The following is a 12,129-nucleotide window of genomic DNA, read 5'->3' as shown; positions in this document are numbered from 1 at the left end:
TCATTGTCATGCTGGAATACCCATCCATGACCCATTTCCAATGCCCTGGCTGAGGGAAGGAGGTTCTAACTTAAGATTTGACAGTACATGGCCCTGTCCATCGTCCATTTGATGCTGTGAAGTTGTCCTGTCCCCTTAGCAGAAAAACACCCCCCAAAGCATAATATTTCCAACTCCATGGTGAGTGATGGTATTTTTGGGGTCATAGGCAGCATTCCTCCTCCTCCAAACATGGTGAGTTGAGTTGAGGTCAAAGATCGAGATTTCTGTCTCATCTGATGACAAAACTTCCGCCCAGTTCTCCTCTGAATCATTCAGATCTTCATTAGAAAACCTCAGATGGGCCTGTACGTGTGCTTTGATGAGCAGGGGGACCTTGCGGGTGCTGCAGGATTTTAGTCCTTCATGGCGTAGTGTGTTACCAATTGTTTTCTTGGTGAATATGGTCCCAGGTACCTTGAGGTCATTAACAAGATTCTCCTGTGTAGTTCTGGGCTGATTCCTCACCATTCTCATGATCCTTAAACTCCACGAGGTGATATCTTGCAAGGAGCCCCAGACCAAGAGAGATTGACAGTAATTTTGTGTTTCTTCCATTTGCGAAATATCGTACCAACTGTTGTCATCCTCTCACCAAGCTGTTTGGCAACAGTCTTGAAGCCCATTCCAGCCTTGTGTGGGTCTACAATCTTGTCCCTGACATCCTTGGACAGCTCTTTGGTCTTGGCCATGGTGGAGAGATTGGAATCTGATTGATTGCTTCTGTGGACAGGTTTCTTTTATACAGGTAACAAGCTGAGATTAGGAGCCCTTCCTTTAGGAGATTACTACTAATATCAACTCGTTACCTGTATAGAAGACACCTAGGAGCCAGAAATCTTGCTGATTGATAGGGCTTATTATACTTATATAAACACTTATTTCACTCATTAAAATGAAAATCAATTTATAATTTTTTTAAGTGTGTTTTTCTGGATTTTTTTTTTCTGCCTCTCACTGTTAAAATAAACCAACCATTCAAATTATAGACTGATCAAATATTTCTTTCCCTCGCTGTACATGTCTTTAGTAAAAAAAAAAAAAAAAAAAAATCCCAGTAAGTGTATATGGATTGATTTGCGTGAACGTTATAGCGTCTTCAAACTATGGGATATGTATTGGAATTTTTTTATTTATTTATTTTTTATACTAGTAATGGCGGCAATCAGCTATTTATAGTGGGACGGCACACGATTTGACACTAGCTGACACTTTGTGGGGACTAACTAATTGCCATTGACATCACCAGTGACATTATTACTGTGATCAATAATAAGAACTGTAAGTAAAAAAATATAGGAATAATCTGTGCTCGGACAGCTAGACACAATATAAGATCAAATGAAAGATCAAATAAAAACATGTATATATACATAAATAAGTGAAGGCAGCCAACTAAATAGTGGATTACAAACTAAGTAGACATAAAAGAGAGTTGTGGTAGCGCCAAACACTGAATGCAAATAAATAAATATCGATAAAATATCAATATAAATATCAATAAAATATCAATATAAAATGTCCATAAAAAGTCCCATAAGTCCAATAGATAGGAGGAGGAATAGTGGAGACAAGATCCCAACTTCCAGTTGTGCAGATGATAAAGAGCCAACACCCAATCGTGATATGTGAACCAACTGCTTACCAGATATCAATGGATTAAGGGCGATGAAATAGACTCAGACTGTGCAACCAGACAAGGAAGGGTTCAATTCATAAACACCACAACTCCAATATACCTCGATGAAAAAGGCAGGACAATAGTGTAGACTGTATGGACAATTATTTATTGAAACAAAAGAATCATACTCACAGATTTGTGAATGAATAAGGCATATCAGATATAAAAGACCGCAGTAAGTGTAGCGTGCTGCTTGTTTCCAGGTCGCCTGACGCGTGTCGTCAAAGTAATGACATTATCAGAGGCGGACCTGGCTCGAACAGCAGCATGCATATAAAAGACTGAACAGGAAATGACGAAAGTGGAACTAACTTTCCTCTTATTATACGGAGATAAATAGGTTACTCTCTGATACTGATACCTATAGTCCACTCCTTTATAATCCTACCAACAGGTTTAAAATGGATTTGTCTGCCCTGATTGATCAAGGATACAGGACCATATTCTTAATAAGAAGGAGAGGTCGTTTCTCGTTCCGGTTGCTCCAAGGGTGCCCGTTCTATATTACCTCCCAAAGGTACATAAGTATCCCCTTAATCCACCTGGGCGTCCTATAGTAAGCAGAATAAATTCCGTTACTAGTAGAATTGGGAGGTATATAGACGGGTACCTACAACCACTTGTCACCAATACCCCTTCTTATTTGAGGGATTCCACACAGGTTTTGAACATATTGGAGCATATAGAGTGGAAGGAAGGATATCTGCTGGCTACAGCGGATGTCACTTCACTCTATACTATTATTTCCCATGAGCACGGACATCAAGCTGTTCAAACCTTTTTAGAGAGAGATAGTTCCCTTGTTTCTATACAAAGGGAGTTTATCCTCTCTCTGCTTACTTTTGCCATGCGACACAATTATTTCTGGTTTGGCGGCTCCTTCTTCTTGCAAAAGAGGGGAGTTGCCATGGGTGCCAAATATGCACCGAGCATGGCTAATTTGTTCATGGCCAAATGGGAGGAGGACGTCGTCTATGGCCGGCCAAGACCCGAATTGGTTCTCTGGAGGCGCTATATAGATGACGTCCTCCTCCTGTGGGATGGTGACAGGACGTCCTTGGATTGTTTTATTAATGATCTTAATTTCAATCTATTGGGAATTGTCCTTCAACATGAAGTTAGTGACAAGAAAATAAATTTTCTTGATCTAACGATTGAAATTAAGGATGGTGCAGTTGTGACAAGCACATTTTTAAAACCCACTGACCGCAATGGGTACATTGAGCAGGGGAGCTGTCATCACCCCTCTTGGTTGCGCTCGGTACCCAGAAGTCAGTTCTTGCGTCTTCCTGCGCAACTGCACCAATAAAGAAAATTACCTCAGTCAGGCTCTTACATTGAAGGATAAATTCCTTGAAAAGTGATATGACGAGGCCAATCTGAATGTGGTGCTGCATGAAGTGGAAAATATCGACAGGTCTGCCTTATTACAAAAGCAGATTCTAATCGTTTTGGTTTTTCTTTTATCACCACTTATTCGAAGCAGTTTAGGGACGTTAAGCGTATCTTTAAGAAGCATTGGAAGGTTCTCCAAAACGATAAAGTTTTGGGCCCTCAACTTCCTGATGTTCCCCCGGTAGTGTTTAGGGGGGTAGAACCTTTGCGTCTCCAGATTGCTCTGAATGTTCTGGATAAACCAGAACAGTTACCCTTTTTTCACACCCTAACCGGCTTCTACCCTTGTAGAAGATGCTCGGTTTGTAAGGTTAATTCCCTCATAGGTAGAACATTTTGTGAAGTTTCATCCACAGCTACCTCTAAGATCCATCCCATCTTGGAAGAAAGAAGAGACAGAGGGGATATGATAGAAACTTTTAAATACATAAAGGGAATCAACTCGGTAAAGGAGGAGAGCATATTTAATAGAAGAAAAACTACCACAAGAGGACACAGTTTTAAATTTGAGGGGAAAATGTTTAAAAGTAATATGAGGAAGTATTACTTTACTGAGAGAGTAGTGGATGCATGGAATAACTTTCCTGCAGAAGTGGTAGCTGCAAATACAGTGAAGGAGTTTAAGTATGCATGGGATAGGCATAAGGCTATCCTTCATATAAGATAGGGCCAGGGACTATTCATAGGATTCAGATATATTGGGCAGACTAGATGGGCCAAATGGTTCATATCTGCCGACACATTCTATGTTTCTATGTTTCTATCAAACCCTTCATTGGCTGTTCTTCCACCAATGTGGTCTATCTCCTGCAATGTCCGTGCGTGCGGCCTACAATATATAGGCTGCATTAAGAGGACATTAACGGTAAGGGTGAGGGAGAACATCAAAAATATTAGGAAGGGTTTCCCCAACCATAGTGTTTCGAGGCATTATGCCAATTGTCACGATAAAAACCCTGTGGGTACAAAAATTTGGGGGATTGACAAATTCACTCCCCATTGGAGAAGAAGTCATATCCATCGTGAAATTTCTCCAGTTTTATATGGTATATATAATTAGCTTTTGGTATGGTTGATTTTATACTTAGTTGCAGCTTTATATAGTTTTTATGACAGCAAGAGTGTATTCCACTCGATCTTTGGTTTTTGGATTCATGGGATGTTCTATGGTGGTCATTGGGAGATCCGGCGTTTTAATACTGGCAGAGGTGCACCTGGATTGCAGTTGCTTCCAGCCTCCTGTGATCTACCGACGTTTTTTTAGTCGTGGAACATCCGGTTTTCATTTAGGATCTGATGGGACGCATGGCTGGGTTGTTCCGCTTGCGTCACTTCCGGTTTCGAGTTGAGATCGAGTGAAACGCACCGGCGGTTAGTTCCGCTTTCATCATTTCCTGTTCAGTCTTTTATATGCGTGCTGCTGTTCGAGCCAGGTCCGCCTCTGATAATGTCATTACTTTGACGACACGCGTCAGGCGACCTGGAAACAAGCAGCACGCTACACTTACCGCGGTCTTTTATATCTGATATGCCTTATTCATTCACAAATCTGTGAGTATGATTCTTGTGTTTCAATAAATAATTGTCCATACAGTCTACACTATTGTCCTGCCTTTTTCATCGAGGTATATTGGAGTTGTGGTGTTTATGAATTGAACCCTTCCTTGTCTGGTTGCACAGTCTGAGTCTATTTCATCGCCCTTAATCCATTGATATCTGGTAAGCAGTTGGTGCACATATCACGATTGGGTGTTGGCTCTTTATCATCTGCACAACTGGAAGTTGGGATCTTGTCTCCACTATTCCTCCTCCTATCTATTGGACTTATGGGACTTTTTATGGACATTTTATATTGATATTTTATTGATATTTATAGTGATATTTTATCGATATTTATTTATTTGCATTCAGTGTTTGGCGCTACTACAACTCTCTTTTAATAATAAGAACTGTAACTGTACTGACACTGGGCAGGAAGGGGTTAGCATTTAGGGTGATCAAGGGGATAAATATGTGTCTAATAAGTGTTTATTTGTGTACACGGTGCTGCTTTCACTTTTACTGGGGATTTAGTTGTTTTCATTCACTGTTTAGCAGTGGAGGAAAACCCAACTAGATCCCCTGTCATTGGATACAGCCATGTGCTGTTTACACTCACTGAGTTGTGTTCCCTGAGACTCAGAGCCAGGTGCCAGCATGCCAGCGGTCAATCAGTGGCCAGGACCCATTAACTGGTCTTAGCTATGATGAATCACAGCCCAGCCGAGAAGGTGGGCGCGTATGTGCATGCCCCCTACCAGGAAACGCGAAATCACATATTTTATATATATATATATATATATATATATATATATATATATATATATATATATAATATATGAGTGTGCTTCTGCACCGCTGTGCTGCACTGTTGCAGTATATGTACAGTGTGCGGCTGGCAAGCGGTTAAAGCGGATTTCCGGCCTCGGGGGTCAATTTGAGCTAAAAATACCCCCGGGACAGTCAGGGCTAGTACATTCCATAATGGATAGCCTCTGAACTGTCCTGGGTCGCAATTACCTGTAAGAAGAAATACTTACCTTGAAAATATATTCTCCAGCGCTTCCATCTCAGTTGTGGGCAGCTGAAGCCGCAGCGTCCCTCTTCGTGTCCTCTTCCGTGACGTCAGAGTCCCACAATGCACTGCACCGGCCCCGCTTGTCACTTCCGGTGCAGGAACGGCATCCCTGTATCCCCCCGATTTTGTGTCCGGAACTCCGCTTTAAGTTAAAAATATCTTAAAATATGTGCTCACTAAAAATGCCATGTATGTTCTCTTTAAAGTGTGCATTTTCCCTTTGAAGTGTAAACTAAGCTCAGTCTGTTAAGAAGAGCATTTATATTGACCTTTCCTGCAGCCCAAGTCCTAAAGCTCCAGTGCTTTGCTGGTTGGCGACTGCGGGTATTTTACACTTCCAGGTGGGTTGAATACCTGTTTCATCCACCAAACGCTGTTGTTCTTCCTACTGCCTGATAAGTCATGTCGTGCTATATGAGCTGGTGAAAACAGTGTTTGGAAGACATGGACCACTGGAGAGGTAAGCATAGATGTTTTTCTTTTACAGAATGCTTAGCTTACAAATGACCCGGTTGTGGGACAGAGCCACAATAATCGTAATAGATTTTACATAACTAGAGGTTTACCATCCACTTTGTTATCTTTAGTTCTTTATTCAAAACTGTTTAACAAAAACACAATTCAAAGACATATCTGCATGTTTGAAGCTTTCTAGTGTGGTCTCATGAGCAATTATGCAAAAAGTAAAATCTATTTTTTTTCACAGTTATACATCCTCATTAAATGATTTTTTTTTACTTGCAGATAGGACCCTGGCACTATACTCTTTGCAATACTTATACAACGACTCAAGCTATAGGCATCACTGTGACTTCCAAAGCAGTAGACAAAAATGTACCCCCAGTTACTGTAACTGCACATATGGATAAAGATGCTAATAACTATCCCCAACCAATGGTTGTCTATGCTTCTGTTAATCAAGGGTTTGTGCCTGTAATAAATGCAAAGGTCACAGCAATCATTGAACCAACAACCGGAGCTGCTTTTACTTTAGAACTTCTAGATAATGGATCAGGTAAATTTAAAATTGAGATATATATATATATATATATATATATATAGAATTATACCAGAAAAAGATTACTTTATCAGTCTAAAGCTATTGCTATAAAGCAGGGGTATTGAATTTAAATTCCCAGAGGTCCAGTCGCTAAAATTTTCTTCAAGCAGAGGTCTGAATGGTGTGATTCCTAATGGCACTTCGGAGCATTGGCAAGCGATGCACATTTTTGTGAGCGCCAAACCGGCTTGGTGCAGCGCAATTTAAAAAATGGGTCAGGGACTTATTTTTCTGAATTTCTGCATGTAAGACAGCACATTGAATTTAATGTACACGCAGAACACAGGTAGCAATGATGTACACCTAGCCGCAGATTCTTCACTTCACAATCCTGGTATTACAACAGCGTTCTCAGTGCCTCCTGCATATAACAACCCCCCCCTTTATATCACAGCCCCCCTTCACATTCACAGTTCTGTTCCCTTTACATAAAGATTGCCTCTTTACATCACAGTCGCTGCCTCACTCACCCCATTAATATCACCTCCTCTTCACATTTCTGTCCTCTGCCCCTTTATATCAGCCCCCTCCTCCTTCACATTACTGTCCTTAGACCCCTTCACAAAACCCACACCTTTACATCCCTGTCATTACCCCCCCCCCCCTTGTATCACTCCCCCTCCTCCTTCACATTCCTTTCCTAACCCCCCCTTTACATTCCTAACCTCACCCCCCCTTTATATCACCTCGCTCTTCCTTAAGAGTCTTGTCCTCTGCCCCATATATATCAGCATCCTTCACATTTCCACCCTCACCCCCCCTTTTATATCACCCCCTCCTCCTTCACACTCTTGTCCTCACCCCCTCCTCCTTCATATTCCTTTCCTCACCCACCTTTACATACCTATCCTCACCCCCCTATTTATATCAGCCCCCTCTCCTCCACATTCCTATTCCCAGCCCCCCTTCATTAAAACCCACCCTTCACATCCCTGTAATCACCCCCCTTCAAATTCTTGTCCTCACCCCCCCTTCATATTCCCCCCTTCATATTCCTGTCGCCCCCCCCCTCCTCTTGTATCACCATCACCTCCCACCTCCTTCACATTCCAGTCCTCACCCCCTCCCTTCACAATTCTGTTCTCACCCCCCTTTACATTCCTGTCCTCACCCCCTCCCCTTCACATTCCTGTCCTCGCTCCTCCCCTTTATATCATCCCCATCCACCAGATTCCTTTCCTTAGCCCCCCTTCACATTATTCTTGGCTTCCCCCACATCCTTCACAGCAGTGATAAACTGTTGTTCTCTTCTATCTTCTACCTACACAGGGCAGAAGGTGGGAGGCATATCAGTCTACAGCTGACATCAGGGGCAGGACAGCTCCAGATGGATTGTGGGAGCTGCACAACTTTTCTTGGTAACCAGCAGGTGATTGGTTGTTGGTAGCAACTCGGTCTGGACCACGGTCCGTCATTTAGTGATGTCTGTTATAAAGCATACATGATTACCATATGTCACTACACAGCAGTGCAAAAATAGGCCTATATGTAAGATGTGTCAGAGTGGACACTGGATGGCCATTAGTTTTCAACAAGAATCATCGGCCTTTCAAGACTTTAGCATCCAGGGCTATAGCCTTTTTTCTTTCTACTGCTTACTAAGACTGGAGCAATCAAAATCAGGAGCAGTAGTGCAGGGTAACCAATCAACTTCAAGTTTTCATTTTGAAAGTGTAACTGAATAGGCTGAAGTTAGAAGCTGCTTGGTTGCTACACACTTCTGCTCCAGATTCCTTCCATAGTATTTTTCACATGTGCAATGCAAAAGACAGTTTAAAGTGATCACACAACCCATTTCAATCAGCTACTGATTAAATGTCTCAAAGCAACAGTATTAATAGAGATCTTGTAACTAAATCTGTTCCTTACTTTTATAAATTTGAAAGGAAACCTACTGTGGAAGAAAAATGTAGGCTGCTATTGTTGAATTCTGAAAAAATTATTATTGTTTTATTTGTTATGCTTAGTTTCAGTACTTTCTGAGTCGCAGTGCATTGACAAAATAAGGATCTATTGAAAATAAGGGATTTTCTTAGCCCACGCATTTTGACTATTTTTGGACATCACAGTAAATGTATGGTAATGCACCTGGTGGGCACAAGCCTTCTTAATGTCCTGAGGTTAAAAAGTATTAAACCCCAAAAATGTAATCTATTGCAGCACCAGTGCTTAGAAGTAGTGACTAAATGAATTTTCTTTTTACATGCTTTTTTCCTTTATTTTTACCTGGTAGTCTTTCAGATAGCACAAGTCCTGTTCATGGGTTGCTACAATTGCCCCCCTGTTGTATCTATTGAGAAGCCCACCCAGGTTGGCCGACAAAAATGTCTGCAAATTATAATAAGTAAAATAAGTCTTTGTTCGCCTCTATTACATTATAGCTGAAGGGGGTGTTATTTTAGTTAGGAAAGATAACAAGTGGCATTTCTGGCAATATCAACAGATATTTCCTAACTTACTAAAAATGGTCTTAAAGTGGAGCTCTAGCCCCCACCCAAAAAATTAAAAGCCAGCAGCTAAAAATACTGTAGCTGCTGACTTTTAATATTAGGACACTAATGAGCTCCCGGGTGCTGCCCCTGCCATTCCTTGTAAGGGAAAACATCAGTGAAGCCTTGTGGCCTCACTGCCGGTTGCCTACTGCGCATGCTTGAAGCGCGCTGCACTTTGTGAATGGCCCATCAGCGGGCGGGGGAAGCCACGACGAGGTCACCCAGAAGTGGGGATGGTTATCAAAAACAGGTATCCGCTCCCACCAAAAGGTGCTAAATGTGGCAGCAAAGGAGAGAAGGAAGCAAAGAAGCGGAGCTTCCCCATTTGGGTAGAGCTCCATCTTCACTTTAATATTGAAAACTAATGCAGACACCACATGTAAGAACAGGTAAGCTGCAATATATAACATTTTTGTTTTGGGGTTTAGTTTTGCTTAAAAAAAAAAAAAGCAGGTTAACCTATTCCTCTATGTTAAATGTCCTCATAATTAACTTCTGTTATTTGCCCCTTTTTAATCTACTAAGCAGAACTGAACCCTTATATCCTTTTCAGTCAAGGAAGCTGCCATCTTAGCTTCTGCTTGATCTGAACCTGCCATGTTGCTGCACGTGTGATCAGTTTAGACACCAAACATTTGATGGTTTAACAGTTGGTTTGAGAGCACAAGCAAATGTAACAGTTGTCATTCCCAGCATACCTTGAATGTAACTGTTTTTTTAAACTGCTAAATCAGTGGGTTTAGTTCTGCTTTAAATATTTTATTGAAAGTGTATTGTTATATCTAAAGTTGTGCAGAAAAATATCTCTTGATCCTGTCAAGAATCCATAGCTGTCCTGGGCCTTGTGCACTAATTACTCCTCCTAGTTCCTACCTGGAACACCTTCCCCTATGTTGTAGAGATCAGGAAAGGGGGAAGCATTCTGTAGTTCAGCACAAGAATAGTGTGCAGGGCTGACACCATTCCTTCAGATTTCAGTCCAACAAAGGCACTGTGTTGCCAGCTGACAACAGGAAATTAAAAGCTGAGTGTATTTCTGCCAATATCCACAGTATTTGTTATGTAGTAGCAGGGCCTTTAATGAGTTAAAATATGGGAAGATGTGCATACATTTAGAGATGTCCTTTTTATTTTGCCCTTGAATATACTTCAACATAGTTGGCCAGGGCCCCTGGTTTGCTTTGCAACACTGTCATCCTTTGTTATATTATGAACAGGGATGAACACTGCTCAAACTGAAGCCAGAGCAGTTCGGTTCACCACTAATTATGAAATGAATTTAAACCTCTTCAAATTCTTTAGTGGTTTTAGTATGTTTTAGGATTTTGTGCACTAAAGGTGTCCTGATTTTATTGCAGGTCCTGACATTGTTAAGAACGATGGTGTCTACTCTAGATATTTAACAACTTACACAGTTAATGGAAGATATGGTCTAAAAGTCCGAGTTGAAAGTACTGACAATAAAGCCAGACTGGCACTGCCCAGAAATCGTGCTCTGTATGTCCCTGGCTACGTTGATAATGGTAAGACCATTGTATGCAAATATTAAGTTGACTCTACCCAACTGAAGCATGAAAGTGCTTTTATTAACATGAAAGTGGGGGGTGTCATGGCGCTCTTCTAATATCCCAAGATGGTACAAGGAATGTGGGTGGATGGGAGGGGGGGGGGGTTATGGGGCTGCGTGGGGGGGGGACAAAGTTTGGTACTGTAGGGAAGCTATAGTCCGCGGCAGCCGGCTGAAGCGTGGAGAAGCCCTGAGAGATGCAAGAAAGGAGAGAGCGGCGCCAGCTTAGTATAGTACAAGTTTATTTAACACTGTTAAAATTGGTGACTCACTGTCCGAGGTTGGGTGAGACCGGTACACAAAGACTGTTAGGGTCATCCATCTTCCTCTTCCAGGATAGTGGTCATAGGAGAAGGTGGTGAGGTTCCAGAGGTATAGCCGAGCCGCTGTGGGGCTGCTAGTTGTCACTGGCCACGGCGGAGCATGCACAACAGGGCTCCGGCTGCCGACTTCTGATCCCTGATGACATCACTTCCTGGCAGAAGAAAAATAGGGGTTGCACGCATTCAGAGCATCCGTGCTCCTTCGTCAGGTATTAACATACCTGTTACACAACTTATTAAAGCGAAACCAAACCATCTTTTCTGCAAAGGATAGTGAGATCTAAGCTTCTATTTAAATCTGCAGGTGTCATGGTGCTACACACATGACCATCTATGACACCAGCCTGGGGGCTTGACAGAGCTGACATAAGCACACTGGCAACTGTGACAGTTATCACCAAAGCCAGGATTTACACCATGAATCGCACAGGAATGCGCTGTGTGGGATGTTATTAATTTAACACTGACACCTTCTCCCATACGAGCAGACAGTTACTGAAGTGCAGGAAGTGTCAATGAACTTAAATAGCATTCATCAGCACCTTCACAGTTCATTCAGAACTTCAAGTCATCTACGGCGGTGGAAGACAGGACTTGTAGTTCATTCCTAAACAGATGTGTGTGCATAAATGACGCAGCTGTGTGAGTGGAGCCCCGCAAAGCCTCACTATTTTAAAATAATTTCCTTGGGATCCCCTATCCACTGTACAATGGGGGTCAGGGGGTGAGCAGAGCTGCTACCTTAGTAACACAGTACAATTTATACCCTAAATAAGGGTGTAACATGTAACACATTACTAAAGGTGAACTTATCCCATAATTGCTATTTCCAAGAGATCCGTTTCCTTTTCTCTTGTTTCCTTTTTTGCTGTCCATCTAATGACTTTTTGTAGCATATAGATAACCCTTGGAATAGGTGTGTTTGTGTGCATGTTCATGCATGTGCATATATTTT

General features: G+C 41.9%; 1 protein-coding gene across 1 annotated transcript in view; it reads left to right on the top strand.

Annotated features, from left to right (window-relative positions):
* Positions 1-12,129, top strand: part of LOC309561729 (calcium-activated chloride channel regulator 1-like) — a gene marked incomplete at its 3' end in the record, with an annotated part of 107,316 nt that overhangs the window by 75,463 nt on the left and 19,724 nt on the right. Inside the window, exons 11-12 of the mRNA XM_082265722.1 lie at positions 6,477-6,747; positions 10,643-10,807. Of these exons, the coding sequence (XP_082121848.1) occupies positions 6,477-6,747; positions 10,643-10,807 (436 nt within the window). The remainder of the gene's footprint in view (positions 1-6,476; positions 6,748-10,642; positions 10,808-12,129) is intronic.

This window comes from Pelophylax lessonae (genome assembly GCF_965119305.1).
Source record: "Pelophylax lessonae genome assembly, chromosome: 8".
In the NCBI taxonomy this organism is placed as follows: domain Eukaryota; kingdom Metazoa; phylum Chordata; class Amphibia; order Anura; family Ranidae; genus Pelophylax; species Pelophylax lessonae.
The sequence above is the reverse complement of the archived record's forward strand: the minus strand, read 5'-3'. Positions and strand labels throughout refer to the sequence as shown.